Genomic DNA, 24461 nt, shown 5'->3' with positions numbered 1-24461 from the left:
CTGTAAAATATTTTAACTAACTTAAAAGTTAAATTTTGGCATATGATGATAATAAAATATATAATAACTCAATCCGAGATCCGACTCGATTATTTAACTCGAAATACTAATAATTTAGGTAATTTCAAACACTCTATTTAAGGGGTTTCGACTCTATTTTTCGAACCAAGACACCGTTTCTCTCTCCATCTTAGCCTCTATGTATCAACAAAATTCAAATCATAAACAATTCTCGCATGAAATTAAAAAACACTACCATTTAATCTAATTTTGATTTTTGAATTTTCTATTAACAAAATGGTTTTTTTATGGTTTTTAGACATTATCTTATGTTAATAAATTAAATAAAAATAAAATTTAATTCAATTTAGGTGTTGGCCCCATTGATTTGGTAAAATAGCTCTATTGATGTCCCAAATTTATAAATTTGTAAAATAATTAAATGGTATAAATGCTTTACCCTCTATTTACCTTTGCTCCTGGATTCAAGTAACCTTACAGACTAAAAACCATCCGAAAATCATAGATTTAGCTTGATTTTCTGTTTCTCGATTTAATTTAACTGTTAACCCTCCCATTTGCACCATTCACAATATTTTATGATTACATTAGTTTTTTAAGCAACCGTCAAACGAGGCGTTTATTAGGGAAGAAACTAGCAGCCATTTCAAACCTATTGATTTCACCGAAAAGGGTCCACTCCACATGACATGATGCGCTTTGCAATCATGTTTCACCCCCATCATATGGCTAACAACGCGTAAGCTGTTAAACCCGGTGTTCTTTAAAACACCTCTTAAGTGTAAGTAATTAGACATGGTTTAATGTTACAATAATAAAAGAAAGACCACATTTTTCCACTTCAATGTTAAGCTCTGAACTGGATACAGGTTGTCACCCTACCTTTCTCTCTCTCTTCCACTAATGAATTGAATGATGGCTAGCGTCCGACAAATCTAATGCTTTTTCTATTATTTCAATCGTAACCAAAGTGCTTCTTTTTTTTTTTTTTTTTTCACTAAAAAGAACCCCAAAAAATACCCCAACCCATCAAGCAAAATCTTATAGCCGTTTCTTTTGTTGTTTTCTCTCTCTCTCTTAAAAGTTTCATCTTTAGAGCCTCTGGTTTCCTCTTCTCCTTCTTTTTGCTTACCAGATAATGTAAAAGAACATAACAAGCTTTTCCCATTTATAAGCCCAAAAGGAGTTTTTTTTTTCTTGACCTTGAAAAAGAATGACTTTGAGTAGGTTCTGGGGTTGGTTTCTTATCCACATTGCTCTGTTTTTAAGCTTGTGTTATGCTGAGGATCCATTTGTTTTCTATGATTTTGAGGTCACTTACATCACTGCTTCTCCTTTGGGTGTTCCCCAACAGGTATGCTCTTTTCTTTAGCTAGTTTTCCTTAGTTTTCATAACTGAGAAAATGGTTTGCTTTTAAACAGCTTTAAAAGTTTCAATTTTTAGCTTCAGATCTACAAAAGAAAAAAAAAAGTAGCTCCTTTTTTACTTGAACTTCGCATAGCTTTTGAGATTTTAAGTAAGTTTTTTTAGACTAATGTTGTGGATCTATTATTAATGGTTTCTTTATCTGCATTTACTTTGTAGGTTATTGCTATAAATAACAAGTTCCCTGGCCCTACTATCAATTCAACTACCAACAACAATGTTGTCGTCAATGTTCGAAACAAATTGGACGAAAGTTTACTTATGCATTGGTAAGATCTTACTTAATTTGCACTCAAAAATATCAAAATACAAAGATAGATGATTTAGTTGAATCTTTGGGTGTTGTTTTTAGGTCTGGGATTCAACAGAGGCGTAGTTCATGGCAAGATGGAGTTCTTGGCACTAATTGTCCAATTCCTCCTAAGTGGAATTGGACTTACCAGTTCCAAGTTAAGGACCAAATTGGGAGTTTCTTTTATTTCCCATCACTGCATTTTCAGAGGGCAGCTGGTGGTTTTGGTAGCTTTATTATCAACAATAGACCTATAATTCCTATTCCTTTTGACACTCCTGATGGGGACATTGTCATTTTGATTGGTGATTGGTACACGCGAAATCACACGGTTTGTGAAGCTACTGGATATATATATGTTTTTGGCTTTGAGGTTGGATTTTTGGGTGTAGGATTATAATGTGTCTAATGAGGGGATACCTTTGGATTGCAGGCTTTGAGAAAGGCACTTGATGCCGGAAAAGGTCTAGGGATGCCAGATGGAGTTCTTATTAATGGCAAAGGTCCTTACCGATATAATGATACTCTTGTAGCTGATGGTATCGAGTATGAAACAATTAACGTCCATCCAGGTGGTTATTTCTTGCAATGCATTGTTTAGTTATGACTTATGATGATTTGCTTAACTGATACTCATTTCTATTGTGTTATTCCAGTTGCTTGTGTATTTAGAACTTAGTGACCAAAAGAATGGAATTAATTCTAGGAAATGGAATTTAGGAGTAATTTGCATCTATTTATCCTATTGGAGTTGTATTTTAGATATTAATGAACTTTAATTGCGGAGTGTTAGGTTATTTATACTTCAGTCATAATACTTGTACCTGAGTATCAAGATTTGTTGACCCTCAAATTTTATAGGTTGGCCTGGAATTCGTTATTACTATAACATTACATTATTATGTTGGTCAGGGAAAACTTATCGCCTTCGAGTTCACAACGTGGGAATATCGACCTCCTTGAATTTCAGGATTCAGAGCCATAATTTACTTCTTGCGGAGAGTGAGGGATCATATACGGTGCAGCAGAACTACACAAGCTTAGACATACATGTAGGGCAGTCTTATTCGTTTCTGCTAACCACGGATCAGAATGCAAGTAGCGATTACTACATTGTAGCAAGTGCCAGGTTTGTGAATGAATCGCAGTGGAAACGAGTTACCGGTGTTGCCATTTTGCGTTATTCTAATTCGAAAGGAAAGGCATCCGGTCCCCTCCCTGATCCACCGCAGGATGAATTCGACAAAACCTTTTCAATGAACCAAGCTAGATCTATCAGGTTCGTTCTCATTGTGGTTTGAGTGCATGAGCACATTTTTCACACTTCAAACATTTTGCTTATAATGCATGCCTTCGTTAAAAACAAATTATATTTACATTTTAGTCGGTTGCACAGTCTTAGTTTCTCTGCTTAAATAATGCAGATGGAATGTATCTGCCAGTGGTGCTCGCCCGAACCCACAGGGATCGTTTAGATATGGTTCGATTAATGTGACTGAAGTTTACGTCTTGAGAAACAAGCCACCAGAGACTATTGATGGGAAAAGACGAGCGACACTCAGTGGGATATCCTTTGTCAATCCTGCTACACCAATCCGGCTTGCTGACCAGTATAAGATTAAAGGAGTATATAAGCTTGATTTTCCCAATAAACCACTTACAGGGCCACCTAAAATGGAAACATCTGTTATTAATGGGACTTATAGGGGATTTATGGAAGTCATCCTACAGAACAATGACACTAAGATGCATACTTATCACATGAGTGGATATGCATTTTTCGTTGTCGGGTAGGAATTTGTTTTCCTTGACGCATCATCATGTGTATATGTATCCATATGCACTATGATTTTAATACTAAATTCATCAATTATCTTGTTGCAGAATGGATTACGGTGAGTGGTCGGAGAATAGCAGGGGCACATATAATAAGTGGGACGGGATTGCCCGCTCCACAACACAGGTGGGTCATAGGAGATATGTGGTTCTAAGGCTTGCGCAAGTTCAATTTTTTTTTTCCATTTGACATAATAGTCTGGACCTGCGACCAACAATGCCTACTGATATCCCTCTTTGTAGGTTTATCCTGGTGCATGGACTGCAATCTTGATATCACTTGACAACGTCGGAGTCTGGAACCTTAGAACTGAAAACCTCGACTCATGGTATCTTGGTCAAGAAACATATGTCAGGGTTGTCAATCCCGAGGCTACAAACAAAACTGAGTTGCCTATGCCCGATAATGCCCTCTTTTGCGGTGCCCTAAGCAAATTACAAAAGTAAGCAAAATGAGTCCATTATCTTCTGAAAAGTTTTCTTCTCCAAGTTAGCTTTTAAAAAGAAAAATAATCGATGACGGCTAGTTACAAATTCTACTTGGTTTCCTTTTCAGGCCGCAGGATGTATCATCGTCATTGGCAACATCAATCATAGAGGGTAGATCAAAACTGTTCTTTACGGTGCTGATGATTGCCTCGACCCTTTTCCTCGTTTCCCGCTAGGTGCTTTTCTTTCGGGATGGTCTGTGCTTGTCCGAACACGTGCTTCACACGTAAGGTTTGTGTTTGTATGTTTAGGCGTGCGGGTGTAGTGTTGTTGATATGAATCTTTGGTGATTTTGATAAGTTCTATTAGTTTTTATTTTTTATTTTTCTTTTTTTGGGTTTTGGTTCAGAATGTTGTTAATGCATTGCATCAAGGGTTCCTTGTTTAATTTATTGGGAGCATACCATTCTTGGATATTGTTTTCACACTTTTTCTTAAGTTCTCTCATACACATATGAATATGTACATGCATACCAGCATGGTATGGCCTATTAAGGGCTTGGCTCGATTCAGGTTGACAATATCCAAGAGGTCTACGGGACATGAGCCATGCTAGCACGGTCCATCAACATATAGGCTGATTCTTTAATGGACCATGTTTCTACCGTTTCAAATTTATTATTTTTAAATTTTTTCACATAATATATATTAATCTACATAAGATATGAACATAGCTTTAAGGTTAGAATTTCTAGCTTTAGGTTGGACCATTTATAGATTTCAAGTATGAGGAAAAAAGGAAACACTTTTGCTTTAATGAAAGGAAAACAGAAGTGTGTGGGTGGTAAAGGAATAGGATCTTATCAATTAGTGCATGTGGTCCATTATTCCATTATTGTTATTATGCCATATTTTCAATGTGGTCAGTCGAAATACATCAATAATAAAAAGATTAAATTAGTACAGAGACTGATAGTAGAATTGGACCCTATAATTAAATTTCCGTGTTGAGTTAAAGCCGCATTTCGAGTTTCGACCGTGTGCCCGGTACGGACCACCGACCAAGTCTGCGTCCCTCGTTGTTCTTACATATTATTTTAACGTTAACTAATCAGACAACTCGAAAGTCTCTCCTATAAATAAACAGCTCTCTTATCGTCCAATAATCAAACCTTTTTCTCTTTTGAACTCAAAATTCTTCAGAGAAAAGCGTCGAAACAGAGGCATTCTTTTGCTACGAGATCCATTTCTGAAAACAGACACCATTAACAAATCCGACAACAACCCAGTTCTTAGTTTCAGTTTTGAACTCTAACCATTTCATTATTACTTTCGTTTTTTTTCTGACCCCGAAAAACAAAAAAGATGATGAAGAAAATTACAGGGTTCAAGCTTGGAAGTAAGCTAGCGAAAGTTTTCAAATGGATAATCCGACCCGGAAGTAGAAATTATAGGAACAGTTTCTTGAGACCTCGGATCAGATGCTGCAACCTGTTATCTCGAATCTGCTCTTTTGCCCGGTTTCTTCGATGTCGAACGAAGGGGCTCTGTAATTCGGGTTCTGGTCCGGGGTATGTCCGATTGGGTGAGGAGGGAATGGAAAGAGTTGGCGGGGTACCGAAGGGGCATGTTGCGGTGTACGTGGAGGAATCAGGAGGTGATAAGAGGAGGGTGGTAGTGCCTGTTATTTATTTTAACCACCCGTTGTTTGAAGAGCTGTTGAAGGAGTCGGAGCAGATTTACGGGTTCAATCAATTGGGAGGGATCACATTGGCTTGTAGGATTTCGGAGTTTGAGAAGGTTAAGATGAGAATTGCCGATTGGGATCATTGCCGACGCAGAAAACATCGTGGCCGTTAATGTTATCTTTCACTGTTGTTTTCATCGTTCAGTAAATCTTTGTGAATATAGGTTCTTTGGCATAGTCTTACGAGAATCATTGCATGAAATTGCATCATAGAATATTAATTTTTTTTCACGCTGATGAATCCTTAGCTTAAGGATAAGGTACTTCTGCTATAGTTACAACTTGTAATTTCAAAAAGTTTATATATCCAAGTTAATCGAATCAAACAGTTCATACCAATTAGCCAAAAATTCATAAGTGTATTTTGTATCCTGTTGTTATCAACACTAGTTAACATACATAAAAAGAAAGTGAAATGTTCTGTAGCAATCCATGCCAATCAACTAAAATTCATGAATTAGTAATGCATTTTTAAATAAAGTAAGTCGTAATTTAATAATAATAATATTAATGGTAAATATTAAAATTCAAAATTCAAATCCCTTACCATGTAAAATTCAAATATTTCAACCTTTAAAGGTTAAAATGTGATTCATATTCTGAATCTTGATCTTGGGAATATCCACATTCTTAGATGACTTTTGAAATATCATACAATATTGCAACTTTAGGGTAAGTTTCACGTGCTATAGAATATATATTGAGATATACACGCATATATTTTTTAAAACCTGAAAATCAATGATATAATAGAATCCAGCGACAGTTTTAACTGCTCAAAAACAAACCATTTAAATAACAGGCAACTATCGAACATTTTCAGCAGGAACTACTTTTATGAACAATCCATTTAAGTTCACATGACAAAATGGGAAAAAGGATAAAAAGAAGAAAAAAGTTGAAATTTTGGTTCCAGTTTATCTCAGTTGGACAATACCAGCAGTGACCAGCTTTTGAATCTTGTTCATCACCATAGGATTCTTGGTGTGCTCCTGCGCTGCCTTTGGGTTCTCCTGGAAATCAACCAATACCTGCCCACATCCCAATTTTTCTCAGTTTGACATAAAAATAACATGGAATAAAAATACTATCACCTTACAGCTCCTGCGCAGCTAAACCGATATTTTTTCACTACTTACCTGTCTCATGACTGGATCCGATAGAATGTTTTGAATTTCTGGATCTTGCATTGCCTTGGCCTGCGAAATTCCATGCAATTACATTATCAGGGGCCTCCTAAGCAGCTTTCAGAACCTAAGTGTACACAGCGGCATAATGAAATACTCACCTGTCTTTCCTTCAATTCTTCAGGGCTGAAATCACCTCGACTAGCTCTGTTAATCTGTTCTACACACCTGCGAAATGATTGAGCGCAACAGATAATTAAAAGACACTGCTGAAACAGATACATGAAACCAAAAGCTGGGAGCACAAAGTCATGTACCTTCTAACACCATCAAGCAACTCCTGGTTATTCGGATCATGCTTCAACCCTTCCTGGTATGTTTCTAAAGCTTTGTCATACTCCTTCATGAAGAACTGAACAGCTCCCTTTCTTGTGTAACCCTTTGAAAATGTTGGATCAAGCTCAATGCACTTCTCAGCGTCTTTCAATCCCTCGGGCAAAGCACCCAATTTCGTGTAGCATGCTGCTCTATTGCTGTATGCCTGACAAGGCCAAAATGCATTTCAACAGTCAGTATAACGCTACTTTTTCGGCATTGGTCACAGACAAACTTGCTAAAACAGAATATACCTTTGGATCTTTGGGGTTTCGTCTCAATGACTCGGTATAATGCTTCACAGCCTCTGGATACTTCTGCTGTTTGAAACATTCATTCCCTGCATATAAACATATTTGAGAAGTCAACAGATAAACAAGGTTGGGGACTACTGCTTTTACTGACTACACATTGGCTCGGACCAAACTTGAATGAATACATAATGCAGCAGAATTAAGATATTCTTGCTACTCTAGGAAATACTGGTAGACAGAGACATAAACCAGTAAAAAATAATTAAAGAACTATGAAGGTGCCACTGAAAACTAAACATAAACTCATATCGAATACCTTTCTCACGCTCCTCATCAGCTATCTTTGGATCAAAATATTCTTGCTGCTCTAGTTCTTTCTTGCCTTTTTCAGCATCATTTAGTTTCTTCAACGTGTCAGGATTGCGATGCTCAGTAAGAGCTTTCTGGAAAGTCTCGATGGCTGGTTCATAATCTTTTGAGCATTTCGCCATCTTCACCAAAGCAGTTCCCTTCCTAGTCAAAGCTTTCGCTATCATTTTATAGTCTGCTCTGAGCTCTCTACCTCTTTCAACAGCCTTCTCACAATCCTTAATGCAGTCTCCATACTGCATTCGACAAGGGTAGTAGGCAAGAAAAGGGATTAAAGTTAGATATACACATATATACATATATCCTACCACAAACTAAGGGCAGAATTCTCTTATTATGTCTAATGATAATGATTTGACATCTTTCAGAACCGAGAAAATGAATGGAAATCCTTATTTCCCCACCAACTCATGTGGTCTTTTGAAAAACACAGAATGTATTTGTGTATGAACTCAATGACCAATACCAACATAATTAAGCATATGTTATACACTCTGAACACTTAGCACCGCATGAAGAATATAAACAATCATGCTATCATAAATTCATTCTCTATAACCATTCAAGATGTTTTTTTAATAAATTGAATCACTATTAGATTGCTTGTAAAAACAGGGAATCATCTTTAGACCTGAAGCTACCAACAGCGAAAATCACTCTGTTAAAAGTAATATGTAGTCATTAATTATTTTTATACACTGAAATGATATCAGCATGAATGCTAATCAACCAAAAAATTGACATTTTTATAAAGTTCGTAGCAATAACTACAACGAACGAAGTACATTTTATAGTAGCTTCTAAACAAATAGAAATAAATAATCATACCTTGCCCATTTCCAAATAAACAGCAGCCCGATTGGTTATGTATGAAATATCTTCATCATCAATCTCCATTGCTTTGGTGTAATGTTGAATAGCCGTCTCGAAGTCTTTCTTCTTATAAGCATCATTTCCAGTCTCCTTTTCCTTTAAAGCCTTTTCTTTCTTCTCCTTCTTCTCCTTCTCTTCCGTGATTTCCATCGGTTCTGGTTCTGGTTCAGGAACAGGGTCCGGCTTCTTCGACTCTTGCTTAGCAGGCTTCGACGGCGCCGGAGGTGAGTCCGCCTCTGGAACCTCCATGTCATCCCCGCCACCAGCCTTAAACTTAACATTCAACAAAACCCCCAGAGCTTGCATTACTCTCTGGTCTTGCAAATGCTCATTCAATTTGCTAGGATTTCTTTGAATCTCCTGCATCGCTTTAACAAAATCCGGCTGCTGTAAAAAAACCCTAGTAGTCGGATCCGCCGTCAACTTAGCCCACATCTCCGGTCCCTGAAAAGCATCACCAAATAGATTGGGAGGCGGCGCTGCCCTAGCTCGGGAAGCCGAAGCCGTCGCAGCCGACTGAGCATCGGCCAAGCCGGATTTCAATGCTTCATTGTTAGGATCGATCTCAAGACCCTTTTTATAGGCCGAAACAGCGTCTTCGTATTGGTGCAAACCGAGGTGAGCGGCACCGAGCCTGCTGTAACCTTTGGACCAGTCGGGTTTAAGGTCGACGGTTTTCTTAGCGTCGGATAATGCAGAATCGTATTGATGGAGGGAAGCGTAAGCGGCGGAGCGATTAGAATAAAGTACGTGGTTGGACGGGGAAAGGTTTATAGCTTCCGTGAAGTGTTTAACGGCGGTGTTGAAATCGCCGGAAGAAAAGGCGGCGTTGCCTTTGGCTTTAGCTTCATCGGCCATTGCAAAACAAGTTTAGAAGCTTTGGTTTTGGGGGAAGAAATTGGATTTTTGGGGTTTTGGGCATTTAGAGGACCAAGCAAGAGACTGCTGGTTCTGGAATCTTCTTTAGGCCCTTTTTTTCTACTTGGGGGGTGACGCTAAAATATCATATGACATTCCTTTTTCACCCATCTTTATTTTTTTAATATTATGTATTTTTATTTTATAATTTTATATTATATATTTTCATAATTTAATTTTATTTCATAAAAAATTTAAATTGTTTTATTTTTATAATTTAAATTTTTAATATTTTATAATTATAGAGACAGGGTTGATAATGTATAAATTTTGAAGGTGAAATGTATTAATTTTTTAAAAATAAAATCAATTTTATAAAAGGCGTAAACTATTAGGAATTAAATTTATTTTATATAAATCAAAAGAAAGCCAGATTCACTTTTATTTGATGATGAAATATATTTTAATAGTTAAATGTTTAGAATTGAAAATTCATCTAACGAACAAAGTTAGCGAAAAAATTCAATGACCCAACATGAACTCATTAAAAATTTGGGTAAATATTTAGGTAGTTTACCTTAGTGTTTTAATGTAAAATTTATTAAGAATTTATCAACTTGATTATTATTTTAAATGTTTAAAAAGTTATAATCATAAAATATTTTTAAAATAAAACAACTTAACCATTTTTATGAAATAAAATTCAATTATAAAACTAAAATTTAAAAAAGTAAATGTGGGTGAAAAGAAGGGTGCCACTTCACATTTTGGCCTTTTGAATTAAAATATTATTATTTTATTTATTTGTATTAAAATATTATTTTTATAGGCGGTGTTACTTGGTACAATAACGATACCACTTTTTATTGTTTAAAATGATTCATTCTCGTAAAAATTTATTTTCCATCCTATTTTCGTAAGTATTATTTTTCATATTATTAATGTAAAAAACTTGATCTTCTTATAGTAACAACAATAACTATGCTAATCGAGCTAAGATTCAATGGGTCGTTTATATTAATTTTTAAAATGTATATTATGTTTACTTTTGTATTTAATATTTTATATGATATTTATTTTATAAAAATTAAATCTAAACAATTTAATATATTTTTAATGTTTACATAATATTGTATTGTTATATATTTAATTTTATATGATATAATATAAATTATCTAATATATAAAAATAAAATAAATATATATTACAAATATATAAAATAGACAAGGCCAAGAAAAATCTATTTTATAATTATCCGAGAGTAACACTATTATAAATGTGAGTGAGATGATTACTTTTTAGACAAAATCCATAAATGTACGATTATTTGATTTCAACTAGATAATTTGTTATCTATTTTATATTCTAATACGGTAAACTTGAAAGGGAACAGCAAAGTGTCAGCATGCTGGACCTAACATTAGAAGCATTAATCTGGACGTAACAAAGTTAAAGCAAATAAAGCCTATTAAGATGGATTTGTCAGTTGTTGTGAGCCAAGGCAAAATTCTCAACGAAGGCCAAAGCATTGCTTGTCAAATGTGCGAAATTAACGATGCCTTTCTTAATTCCTTTCTTCACCTTACCTTTTTACATCCATATTAGCCAATCCGTTCATGCAAGTCTCCTCTTCCTCCAAAGCCATGTTAACCCACATCTAAATATCGTTCATTTCAACCTGAAAAACAACATTGGAGTCACCTACACGGACGACGTCGTTGTCTTTGCCCCCCTCGTCCATCACCTTAGTAGACATTTGCAACTTTTGCACTAAATCAGTTAAACCTGCAATGCAATCTACCATGGCTGCCACTTCATTGAGTCTCAAGCTATGGATTAATTCTTGATGCGGCTTGCGTTGCAGAAAAGGTTGTACTAAAAGGTGCGTGGGCTAATAACTTAGGGTTACCTTGGATTTTGCTTGCATGGCGTGCTAGAGATTTAAAGCATAACTCAGAGTTAGCTTGTTGCCCTGCAAGACTTCTTTATGAACTGTTTGCTTTCGTGGTGATTATAGCCATTAGAGGCCGAGCATGGGTTAAAATAGGAAGACAATTGCAGAACAACAACTAGAAATGCTAAAACATAAATTGAAAATTTTCTTCCTCTCTTTTTCTTTTTTGTGTGTGTTGGTACTTTAATGAATTTGGAAACTTTAATTTATAGAAAATGTAGAAAACCCACTGTTTCCAATCAAATCTTAGAAATTAGTAAGATGATATGATGGTTTTAATGATTCAAGAAATGTTGTAATTTTTCTTTAATTACATATTAATATTTATTTTATAAGATGTTACAATTTACAAAATATGCCCAATTGTCAATGTCATGATATCAACTCAAATTTACTAGGTAGATTGTGGTGTGCAAGGCGGAGACTGGGTCGGACAGCGGCGGCGCAAGAAAAATGAGAAGAATGAAGGAGAAAGAAAAGGAAAGAAACAAGAAGAAATAGAAGGAAAAATAATAATAAGAAGAAGATAACAAATATCGTGGGTCCCACTATTTTAAATAAAATATTTTAAAATCCATGTCATCTGCTGTTAATGTTTTAATGAAACAATGACTAATAAAACAAATTTGAATAGTTTGATGATTAGATTAAACATTTTATAGTTTGATGATTAAAATAGAAATGTTTAAAAGGTTTGATGACTATTAAAGTAATTTATTCATAAAAATAATTTAAATTTGTATAATTATTTTGTGCCCTATAAACATATTTAGAGATTAAGTACATGATTAATGGATTTATAAATAATTTTTTATCACTACATCAATAATAATTTTGAGTAAACTTAAAATATTTAACTTTTAACATAAAATATGTTTTATCGCTAATTTGTGTATTTTTACTATTAATGAAATCATTGGTGAGTTCGTGACCATCAACTTAATTAGTAAATTTACAAAAATATCATTTTGTAATTAAAATATGTTATATTATTTCAGATTATTCTAGTCTTTTAATTTAAAAGGATTAATAAAATTGTGCACAAAATGAGATTTGAATCCATTCAAACTAAATTAATAAAATTTTAAATTTATCAAGAAACCAAAACAACATATTAATTATTTTTATACATTTTCATTTTGATATGTATAATTTTTATATCTATCAATTGTATCTATTAATAATGTTGTTAATCGAGTTAGTGTAACAAGTTAATTCAACACTAACTCACAATTGATGGCAACACCATGGTAAACAAATTTAGTGGAGTGATGTATTTATGTCTTTAAATTTCGTTTTTCTCACAATTTAATTATTTTTTATTTTAAAATCGTATATATTTCTTGTGTTATTATGATTAATTAATTTTAAATCATACATTTTATTATTTATTGGATGTTGTTTTTAAACGCACATCTGTATTCTAAATTCGTAGTCTCCACATGCATACGCATGTGATAAATATAGATAATATCACTAATTGCGTTGGTGACACAAGTCAACTTGATATTTAAATTTTTAAAATAGAATTTAAATATTATATTTTCTTTTACTAACTTAATTATTTTTGACGTGTTATAAAAAAATGACAATATTAAAATAAACAACTATAGTACATTTAATAATATTAGTATAATGTATTTACCTATTTCATTTTTCTTTTGCTCACAAGTTAAACTATTTTTATTGTAATTTCATACATAGCATATGTTTTATTATTATTATTCGTTTCAAATTTTAGGTTATATTATTTATTATATATTATTTTCAAATACATGGTTTCCACATGCATATATGTGTGATAAAATTTCTAATACTATATAGAAGTTTTCAGTAGAGCAAGTCGAGCCTATCTATAATATTAGTATATTTTATATTTGTTTAAATTTGTGACTTGAAATATGGATCTAAATTTTTTATTGAAATTGTTCAGTATTTGTAAATAATTAATACAAACTCGTTTTAGGCTCACTTATATTATTATTTTTAAATATATATTATTTTTAATTTTGTATTTAATATTTTGTTTGATTTTCCTTTTATCAAAATTTTAAATTTAAACAATTTAACATATTTTTAATGATTAAATTGTATTGTATTATTATATATTTAATTTTATGTGATATAAATTACTTAATGTATCAAAATAAAATAGCCAATAATCTCTTGACCTAGTGGTAAGAGTATTATGTTATAGGCTAGAGTTTGGATTGGGTCCTAAACAATCTCATTCTTTGCCCTCAACTCTAAATTTTTTTTTTTTAAAATAATGGCTTAAATAGGTATTTAGCCCATCGAATTTGACACATTCTCTATCCAATAAACACGAGACAACTGTAATTTTATATATTTATAAAATAAATTTTTAGGGTTAATATGTAGTTTACCCATTAAACTTGTATTTAATTAGTACTTAAACTTATATTCTGTTACTTAAGTTTGTAGATTCGCACTAACACCGTTAGTTTATACTAACATAATATTGATGGTCAATCTAATGAATACATGTAGCAACTTTTAGTATGTCATATGATGAATATAAATTAATTTTTCTAAATATTTAAAATAAATAATTAATAAAATATAATTTTTTCTTGGGATTCATTCTTAATATGAAAAATTTTATACCATTATTAGGTTAAAAAATTCAGATATCAACTACGCATATTTTTGACAAATTGAGCGTGAAATTACATATTAACTTTTTTTTTAACCCATCTTCTTTCTTCGTCAAAAAGCTTGCCGCTCACCATTCTCTGGCACCCCTCCGATCTCCATTCAAAAAAGAAACGTCGCGGTCGACTTCTGCTTCGTTTATCTCCTTCACTCTGTCCCACTCCCATAATATATTTATCTCATCTACTCCCCAATAATTCCTTCTTTTGATATTCTTCGTCTCTCTTTTTTTTTTTTTTCAATCTCTTTTAGCTTCAATTTGATGGTTTCTTTGGTCTGGTTTTAAGAGTTTCTCTCTTCTAACAAACCCTTGAGAAAACTTCACGCTTAATGCTTACTTTTTGGATTCATTCGAAGGTTTTTTTTTTTTCTTCTTCTTTCGTTTTTGTTCTAGAGATGGGTTTGGTTTCAGATTTTTGGAAGATTTGAAGGAACCCACATTGTTCTAGTTTCAAGGATTCAACTCCTTCATCTTCAATGTTCTACAGATTTTGTTTCCCTTCCAAGCTTGAATTTGAGATAATGGGCTAAAAAAGATTCTTTTTCTTCGCTTTTCTTTCTTAATCTTTTCTTTGGCACCTACTCTTCATTCCAATTGCAAAATTTTCCTTCTTTACATGCTTAAAGTTTAGCCTTTTGAGTAGATAAGAATTGGGATTGAAAAACATGGTGTGAATATGGAAATTTATTTTGAAGTGTCTATTGGGATTGAAGAACATAGGATTGTTTTTAGAATATTAAGAGATTTAAAAATATATATTAAAAATCTGTATTTTATTTTATTTTTCAAATTATGATTTATCATTTTGTTACATGACATTACAAAAATGTTCCCAAACTATTAACCAAAAACAAATTCAGATACAAGATGGGACAAAAAAAAGAAATCCTTAATATCAAGTTGGGAGAATGTGTAGGAGTTAAATGCACATTTAAGCCAAATAAAAATATATTATAAAAGTATAAAATGAGTTAAGCTGAGAAAATTTTTCTAACTATTTGGTCTAAGTTTTTTCAAGGAAAATATTTAGTGGGAGAGTTAAATCTTTATAATTATACGAGAATAAACAAACTAATCAGTATTGCACTTATGTGCACATTGTTTTTTTACTGAAAATGGTACGTGCTTGTATTAATCTATTTCGATGTACCAATTTGAATTTATTGATGTTTTTAAAAAATTTAATATTTAAATACATCAAATGAATTAGATTAAATATTTTCAAATATTTTCAAATATTAATTGATTATATAAAATATTCATTAATAAACTTTACAAATAAAACTTTATTATTTAACAAAACTAAAGTAAACAAGAAAAAAATAACATCCATGCATTAAATAGCAAAATTGTCCACAACATTATTTTTTAAAATCCACATTAAGATCACACCATATTAAATATATAAAATAAAAGTTTAATAAAACATAAACATAAAGTCATGTTTGTGAAGTTTTTAAAATTTTGTATTTTAAAATTTAATTTGTTTGTTATATAAATTTTTATTTTTTTATTTATTAAACTTTTACTTTAAATTTTAAAGTTGTTCTATTGCCTTAGTTAAAGTTTAGAAGTTTAATTTTAAATTTAGTTAATAAAAAAATTTAAAGTTGGTAAAATAATAATAATTTTATCTATTTTAACATTTTTTATACACAGCCGATGCATAACATTTTGATTGGTACAATTGAAATTGGTCGGAACAAGCCTGTAACACCCCTAACCCGTATCCGCTGCCAGAACAGGGTTTCAGAGCATTACTACCATTTACAGATCACTAAAAAAAATTTAAATACTTACCAATTCAATGCATCATATAAATAAATATATTACCATTCAATCAACAGTTTGACACTTGTATAAGCATCAAACAACAACATTGTTAGTATACTTGCACATATCTCATATAAATTCAACATTGATATATCTATTTTCTCGACAAATCGCACTTGAGTTTAATAATAGTCTCAACTTACATAATTTCCTTGTATCAACATATCAAAGATAATCATATATGTACATGTCATATGAAACATATCATGCTCTTACCGTTTCTTCATAAACATATATCATTCATTTCATTATATCAATATTTCATGCTCCATCATTTCCATATATTTTATCTATATTTATTCGGTAATAACTTATATCAAACTTAACATAAATTATATTCCATGTACTTATACTTATTTCGTTTATCTATCTTCATAATTATTTCATATAATCATTCGTCATCTGATACATATTACCTGAATATCAATTGTTCAACAGATGTTAGAGCGTCTCCCATCCACGGTCTTATTTATCTTTGACATGATGCCATAGTGTCTTTCAACTATGGTCTTACTCATTTTCTGTCATGTTGCCATGGTATCTTTCAACCATGGTCTTGTTCATTTCATATCACGTTGCCATGGTATCTTTCAACCATGGTCTTACACATTTCATATCAGGCTGCCATGGTATCTTTCAACCCTGGTCTTACACATTTCATATCATGCTGTCATGTTATCTTTCAACCATGGTCTTACACATTTCATATTAGGTTGCCATGGTATCTTTCAACCATGGTCTTACACATTTCATATCAGAGAGCACACTCCCGCGAACCTCATCCTTACAATGGGATTACCGGTCGAGCTAAATCTCAGTAATATAAACTCATAGAGTATTGTCGCGATTACGGTCTAGGCTAAATCCTCGCAGCGACAATTACTCTAATGAGCTTGGATCAATTACTAGTCAAGCTAAATTGAGACCTAATTCGGATTACGGTCAGGGCTAAATCCATTTTACACATATTCTTCGGGAGGGCTATATTAGGATAGGATCACCCGTCCGGGCTTGATCCTTTTTACCGTCAATTCCTTTTCAGAGATCCATCGAGTTTTCCTTTCATTCAACCGGGATTTCTTCCCATTTTATCAAATATACCAATGTTTCATTAATTTTCATACAATGAACACTCAAATCATATTCACATCAATAACATACAATCTCAAGAATTTAAGAATATAATTCAAGTTACACGAACTTACCTCATTGCTTGTTTGTGTTTATAATTTCATTAATCCGATATCTTTTCTTTTCCACGATCAAGTCTCATATTTGAGTCGTCCGGATCTTTATAAATAAATTTGATCATCATTTTCATTCATTTCATCTTCTAATGCATTTAATTAATGTTTTAGGCAAAATTACCATTTTGCCCCTAAACTTTAATTAATGACGATTTAAATCCTTAGGGTCGGAAAATAAAATTCTTGCAATTTAATCCTTATTTCCAGCTATTATTCTCATATATATTGATAACAGTCCATGAATTCTATAAAATATCGAATTTTCCATAATTTCAACACTTTTCAATTTAATCCCTAAAACATGTTTTCCCCGATCTTGAACTAAATTAATAATTTCATTCAATTTTGTAATTTAAATAATAAAATAATCCATTTCATGCAATTTGGTCATTTCTGACATTTTACAAAATTACCCATAAAGTTTTACTTTTATTCAATTTAGTCCCTAAGCCTAAAATATGCAAATTAGCCATGCTTAATGAATATTCATATATGTTTTCCTCCTCCTCCTCTCCATTCCACATCATTGATGTATGTAGCACACTTGTAAGTAACATTATCTATAATCTTTATTATTTACTTTTATGAATATTCAAGCTGTCCATCTGTGTCATAGTCACTAAATTATTTACATCTGCAGCTATAGGACTCCAAATTAAGATACGATAATTTTCCCTGAAACTAGACTCATATATCTTCTTACCATAAAATTTTCAGAATTTTTAGTTCAGTCAATAAGTACAGTTTATTCTTTAAAGTTACCCCTATTCTGCTGTCTGACAGTTGTGATCCTTCTTCACTAAAAATTAATTATCTCCTTGTACAGAATTCGAATGATGTTCATATTTGTTTCTATTAAAAATAGACTCATTCAGGATTCTAAAAATATAAATTTAAGCCCCTAATTATTTTTATTCATTTTTTTATGATTTTACAAATTCAAAACAGGGGAACCCAAAATCATTCTGACCTTGTCTCACAAAATTCATCATATCTCATGATTTAGAATTCCATTACTTACATAATTTCTTATATAAGAAACTAGACTTAATAAGATTTAATTTCATATTTTATTCATCCTATAATTAGATTTCTACAATTTTGATGATTTTTCAAAGTTAGACTACTGCTGCTGTCCAAAACTATTTTAGTACAAGATATTAATTACCATATTATAACATCCTTATTTTCTTTTTCTACACCATTTCTCATTACTTTCTCTTATTTTTTTCTTCACTACCATATCAAGAACATAGGACCTTATGTAAGAAAACTCTACTATAACATTATTTCCATGCTTTATCAAAAATAACAAACTTAAAAACATATTGAAATCTTGATGTACTTATCTTTTCTTATTGACTTCAATCTTTAACTTGATTTTTCTCTCTCCTCCAGCTTCGATTTCTTAAATCCAACTTGATATTCTTGCTCCCCATCATCTCCTTGCTATCTTTCTCTCTTGATGGCTATGGAAATTCTTTCAATTTTTAGGTGAAAATAATGAATTTTTGGTGGAAGGACTAAATTGTAAAGAAAGCAAACTTCTTTTCTTCTTCTTATCTTACGTTAGTTTGCATGGGAAAGGAAATGTGTTAATAATTCTTCATCTTTCCTTCCTTTTATACTTAATAAATAATAATATAATAATAATAAACATCTCATAAAATATTAATAAAATAATATTTATCTAATTAATTAATTTAAAATATCATCAACATAATCATTACATTCTAGAATTCTCTCTCTTACTTAATTGACCATTTTGCCCTTCATGATCTTTTAGAATTCCATCCTTGAGTCATCACTTAATTTGGTAAAATTGCGATTTAGTCCCTCATAATTTTTTTACCTATTCAATTTGGTCCTAATTCATCAATTTTTCTTGGTTTCTATATCATTCCACCCTTAAAATATTTTCACCATTAGTCCTTCAACTTTTTTTTATATTTACACTTCAACCCCTTAAATTTTGAGTATTTACTATTGTGCAATAAGACTTTTCTCATCTTTGCAATTTAGTCCTTTCTTGAATTAATATATCATAATATACTTCTCAATATTGACATCACTCGAAAATTCCCTTTTTGTCACTTTATTTCCTTATTTTACTATATCACGGATAATATTTTACTGTAAAAATTTTCGGGGTATTACAAAGCCAATGCAACTTGTATGGATTGAAATTTACACCGGTTCGGAAAAGAAAAGTGGGCATTTTGGTCTATTAATAAAATGTTTTAGTATTGCCTTGAAAAAAAGAAATTACATATATAAAAATAAACCAATGAATTGTGGGTTCATTTGGTTTTTATTGTACAAATATTCTAATACGGTAAATTCTAAAGGGTATTAAGGGGAATTTGTCATTTGTTATGAGCCAAGGCAAAGCTCTTAACAAGGTCCAAAGCATTGCTTGTCAAACGTGCAACCTTAACAATGCGTTTCCTAATTCCTTTCTTTACCCTACCTTTTACGTTCATATTAGCCAATGCAATCATGCAAGTCTCCTCTTCCTCCAAAGCCATGTTAACCCACATTTGAAGATCGTTTATTTGAACCTGAATAACATCATCCGAGCCATCCACACGGACGACGTCATTGTTTTTGGTGCCCCCGTCCATCACCTTAGTAGACATTTGCAACTTCTGCACCGAATCACTTAAATCTGCAATACAATCTACCATGGCTGCCACTTCATTGGGTTTCAAGCTATGGATTCTCGATGCATCTTTTAGCAGCCTTGACGTCGTTTGGGCTGCAAAAAAGGTTGTACTAAGAGCTGCATTGGCTAATAGCTCAGGGTTACCTTTGATTTTGCTTGCACGGCGTGCTAGAGATTTAAGGCATAACTTGGGGTAGCTTGTTGCCCTGCAGGACATTTCTATGAACTCTTTGCTTTTGCGGTGATTATAGCCATTAGAGGCTGAGCATGGGTTAAAATAGGAACACAACTGCAAAATAATAATCAGAAATATTAAAGCACAACTCGAAACTTTCCTTGCGATTTGATCTCTTTTTGTGTGTATTAGTACTTTAATGAATTTCAAGACCAAATTTATAGAAATGTAGAAAAACCTCTCTTTCCTTTTTTTTTTTTCCATCAAATCTGAGAAATTAGTAAGATAATGTGATGGGTTTAATGATTCAAGAATTGTAGTAAATTTTCTTTAATTACAAATTAAAATCTAGTTTATATGATGTTACAATTTGTAAAATGTTCGATCAAAACAAAAACAATTTGCAAAATGTGTTGAATTGTCAAATATCATGATATCATCTCAAAATTGAAGTTGGCCTTTAAAGACATGAGAATCTATGTCACGACAAGTTCTGTTCATCTTCTAGTGTCCTGGAATGGGACTCGCAATATTACACATTAATGAGTGCCACCAAAATATCTTCTAGCTTGTGTTCTATTTTGAATTAAAGGTTGTATCAAATTTATTTTATGTTACCAAAAATTTCATTCCATGCTCTGGTATATAAAATATTATAGAAATTTTTATATTAAAAGTCGGATAATATTTTATTTTTTAATAAAATAAATTAAACAAATTAATCATTACATATTAGATTAAAAAATAAATTAATTTTTTATTAAAAGTTTAATCAATTTATAATAATCACGTAATTAGTGTACCTCATATTTATATACAGAAAATGATTTTTAACAAAAAATTTATTTTATTTTTTAATATGATTTACTTATTTTTTAAGTAAAGAAAATAAAATTCAATAGCACTATAAAAACCTCCTACTCAAATATATATATATATAAGAATAAATATGGGTGTACAGTTGAAATGTGGCCTCAATAAGCTGCCACGTAGATTTTTTTTTCCTCTTTGGGACAGGAAATGAAGGAAATAATGAAGGGAGAGAGAGAAAGGAAAAGTTAAAATTTTTTGTATTTAAAATAGGGTAATCTATACAATAGTCATTTAACTATGGATGTATTCTTACTTTAATTCACAACTTTAAAATTTTTAATTTAAGTACTGATATTTGAATCTGTTCCTATTTTAGTTATCTGCCATTAAACTTATAACAAAAACTTTTTCTACTTGGTATAATAACACATTTAGTTCTCAATACTTGTATATTCTATCAATTTGATTCTAATTTTAAATAATTTAATAATTCTAAATAATTCGTTGAAGTGGATAAATAATTAAAACAGGATTAGATGAGAAGCATTCCCAAATAATGTCGATGTAGATGGTCATGATATACATTCATAGACAAAGTTACAAGTAAATGATTGGAGGAAAAGAAAAGCAAGAAGATTTTTCGTATTCTCACAAATAATTAATTTTATATAAATTTTAGGGTTAATTTTATTAATTATTTCCTCTAAATATTAGTTCTAATTCACCTTTCAAATTATTTTTATTATCAGTTTAGACATTAAATTTAAATTCAGATTTAATATTTAAAAAAATAGGCGAATCAAATTATATGTTAAATTTAGATGCGATGTGTTGAAAAACAAACAATATTACCTTTTTTCTTAAATGCATTATGTCCATGTAATGGATAAATATCATACATATGTTTGTAAATTGACACACGTGTTTTAAATGTAATTTATGTTATATTTGAATTAACATTTAGTATTTAAATTAATAACGATATTAATGACATGACATGACATGATTGATATGATATATTAATACTTAAAAATTTAATTAAAACATTTTAAAATCTGATGATGAATTTAAAATTTCAATTATAATTTTGGGAATATTTGTTACAATTAACCCTAGATTTTTTTAAAAATATTGTGTCGGTGCAAAATTATAAGAACCGGACCTTTGATTTACATTTTGATGGTATAGTACACCAAAAAAAAAAAAAAGATGGAACAGTAAAATTCGACAGCAATCCCACACTGAAATTTCATTTTCAAATTGATACAATTACAAAAATCAAGAACCATAAACATAGAGTTGAGAACAGACTCTGCAGTATCTTAAAAACTCATGCCCTGTTCGAAAACCATACAAATCCCAGATTGATCCATGACACACAGTGCTTTCATTGCCATCGAAATTTTCTCGAGAAAATCAATCAAGGATCTGAGATGAAGCATAGTTATTGATGAGAGCCAAAGCATTGCTCGTCAAATGTGCGATCTTAACGATTCGTTTCCTCACCATCATCTTCGCATACCCATTCATAGCCCTGCCTGAGAATCCATCCGTGCAAGTATCTTCATCTGTCAGTGCAGCACTAACCCAGGTTTGAAGATCACTCATAATAAGCACAAAGTTGGAGCGTCTGATACGAGCAATTTCACCTATAGATTTTTGGAGCTCGTCGATAGAGTCGTCGATCACTTCGATGCAATCCGCCATGGCGGCAGCGACCCGAGGTTTCAAACGATGGGTTCTGGCGATTTTTCGCATGAGCCTGGACGTGGATTTGCTGGCTCTGAAGGTGACGAGGAGGGCGGTGTGGGCAATCAGTCGGGGGCTGGTGTTGATTTTGGAGGCGTAGATGGAGAGGGAGCGGTAACATAATCTGGGGTAGGTAGTGGTGGTGCATGAAGATCTGACGTATTCGGTGTTTCTTTTGGTGTGGTATGGTTTGTGGGAGAAGGTTTTGGCTATGGAGGGCGTGAATTGAAGGATAATGAGAAGGATTGCCAGTACGTGGCGTGAAGATGAAGATGAACCTTTCATTTTCTGTGTGTGTTTTTCTTAAGATTGATAGTAAAGTTATAAAGAAGGGTTAATTTATAGACACCATTAAGCTTGTGGTTCCCACATACTAGGATGGAAAGTTATTAAAACAGCATTCGCAACTAAAACGATTTCATTTGCCACTTCTTCTTTTTTAATTAAAATGTTTATTTTTACCCTTTAGCCTATGTGTAATGTATTTTTAACACCCAACTCCATTTGTAACTTTTTTTTTTATTTTAAAATTATCAAATAATCTAATTTAATAAAATTTTAAATATTAAATTATGTAATGCAAATCAATTTACTTAATTTTAGTCCCTGTAATTTTTACATTGTTCAATTTTAATCGTTGTATTTTTTAACTTTTGAAAAATCAATCTTGCCAAATAGGAAAGTTAAATCTGTTTAGTTAAAATGTGTAATTGACTTTTTTTATGTTTTTTATGTGAGTAATATATGAAAATAACAAACCGATATAAGATTATATATGTGATATTATATTACCAAGTCAACTTTTAAAATTAGTAAAATTTAATGAATTTAACAAAACTAAAATTTTGAATTTTATACTAAAATATCAAATCAAATTACAAAACTAAAATCACTACAACGCTAATTTCTTTTCTTTCTTAAGAATCAAATCATAATATTCTTATCTAAATTTTCTATTTGAAAAGAATTTTGTTGAAATTATCAAAACATTTTAAAACTAACGTTGAAATTAAAAAAGAAGAAGAAAAATGCATTTGTTGATAAAGGAAGAACAAAACAGAAGAAATATTGAATGATCTTCTGTGTCACTTAGCAAACATCCTGGCAATAAAACCATTGTATTTGAGCTTCCCACTGGAGCTAACATCAACTCTCTTGATCCAATCATCAAACTCCGTCGGCTCTAGCTTTTCCCCAACGTTGGTCAATATGTATTTAAGATTCGACACCAGGACAAAACCGGTCGCCTCCTTATTCAGCACCTTGAACGCATCACGCAATTGCTGTTCGAACGATTCTATTTTCAAGTGCTTCTCCATTAGCCCCAAAAAGTGTGAGAAATCTAAGGGTGCAGTTAACTTCTCTTGAGCCACGATTTTTTTTAGTTGAGCTTGGGTGGGGTTACCACCCAAGGACCTCATTAAGACCCCGAGCTCTGTCGAAGCTATCTTGCTGTCGCTGTCGGTGTCAAAGAGAGTGAAAGCCTCTTTCATAGCGTTTTTATGATCTTCAGTGAGGCCCATTTAGTCCGGTAAGGAAGACAAGGAATTTTCGTTTTAGAATTTTGGTTAGAGTGTTAGAGAATTGAATTGTTGGGCATAGCACATTAATTGCCTTTTAACTTGTAAAACAGTGAAAATAATAGAGAGGACGAGGAAGAAAAGCTAGTGAAAGAGGCCGAGGGAAACTGTCTACATTCTGACTGTTTCCTTCCTATTTTTTTTATTTCCATCACCCCGCT

General features: G+C 31.9%; 6 protein-coding genes and 1 long non-coding RNA gene across 7 annotated transcripts; 3 read left to right on the top strand and 4 right to left on the bottom strand.

The window, feature by feature from the left end:
- Positions 1-798: 798 nt before the first annotated feature.
- LOC108456600 (monocopper oxidase-like protein SKU5) lies at positions 799-4478 on the top strand. Its single transcript, XM_017755150.2, has 9 exons — positions 799-1375; positions 1607-1716; positions 1800-2070; positions 2173-2311; positions 2652-3018; positions 3164-3529; positions 3624-3702; positions 3819-4018; positions 4132-4478. Exons 1-9 carry the CDS (start codon positions 1235-1237, stop codon positions 4238-4240), a joined length of 1782 nt encoding a protein of 593 aa, XP_017610639.1. The 5' UTR covers positions 799-1234; the 3' UTR covers positions 4241-4478.
- An 891-nt stretch (positions 4479-5369) lies between these two features.
- On the top strand, positions 5370-5864 carry LOC108456602 (auxin-responsive protein SAUR36-like). Its single transcript, XM_017755152.2, has one exon. The coding sequence runs from the start codon at positions 5370-5372 to the stop codon at positions 5862-5864; it is 495 nt and encodes a 164-aa protein (XP_017610641.1).
- A 653-nt stretch (positions 5865-6517) lies between these two features.
- On the bottom strand, positions 6518-9766 carry LOC108456601 (hsp70-Hsp90 organizing protein 3-like). The gene is made up of 7 exons (XM_017755151.2): positions 8705-9766; positions 7824-8112; positions 7508-7593; positions 7196-7419; positions 7040-7106; positions 6891-6950; positions 6518-6782 (listed from the first exon to the last, which is right to left on the bottom strand). Exons 1-7 carry the CDS (start codon positions 9605-9607, stop codon positions 6669-6671), a joined length of 1743 nt encoding a protein of 580 aa, XP_017610640.1. The 5' UTR covers positions 9608-9766; the 3' UTR covers positions 6518-6668.
- Positions 9767-11240: 1474 nt separating this feature from the next.
- On the top strand, positions 11241-12213 carry LOC128280909 (uncharacterized). Its single transcript, XR_008271109.1, has 2 exons — positions 11241-11489; positions 11960-12213. It is a non-coding gene; the product is annotated as an uncharacterized LOC128280909 (long non-coding RNA).
- A 7322-nt stretch (positions 12214-19535) lies between these two features.
- LOC108455449 (21 kDa protein-like) lies at positions 19536-20422 on the bottom strand. Its single transcript, XM_017754006.2, has one exon. It carries the CDS (start codon positions 20420-20422, stop codon positions 19685-19687), a length of 738 nt encoding a protein of 245 aa, XP_017609495.2. The 3' UTR covers positions 19536-19684.
- A 1772-nt stretch (positions 20423-22194) lies between these two features.
- On the bottom strand, positions 22195-23287 carry LOC108455937 (21 kDa protein-like). Its single transcript, XM_017754516.2, has one exon. The coding sequence runs from the start codon at positions 23003-23005 to the stop codon at positions 22388-22390; it is 618 nt and encodes a 205-aa protein (XP_017610005.1). The 5' UTR covers positions 23006-23287; the 3' UTR covers positions 22195-22387.
- Positions 23288-23766: 479 nt separating this feature from the next.
- On the bottom strand, positions 23767-24461 carry LOC108456507 (probable calcium-binding protein CML13). Its single transcript, XM_017755068.2, has one exon. It carries the CDS (start codon positions 24241-24243, stop codon positions 23806-23808), a length of 438 nt encoding a protein of 145 aa, XP_017610557.1. The 5' UTR covers positions 24244-24461; the 3' UTR covers positions 23767-23805.

Source organism: Gossypium arboreum, chromosome 9 (assembly GCF_025698485.1).
Source record: "Gossypium arboreum isolate Shixiya-1 chromosome 9, ASM2569848v2, whole genome shotgun sequence".
NCBI classification, from domain to species: Eukaryota; Viridiplantae; Streptophyta; class Magnoliopsida; order Malvales; family Malvaceae; genus Gossypium; species Gossypium arboreum.
The sequence above is the reverse complement of the archived record's forward strand: the minus strand, read 5'-3'. Positions and strand labels throughout refer to the sequence as shown.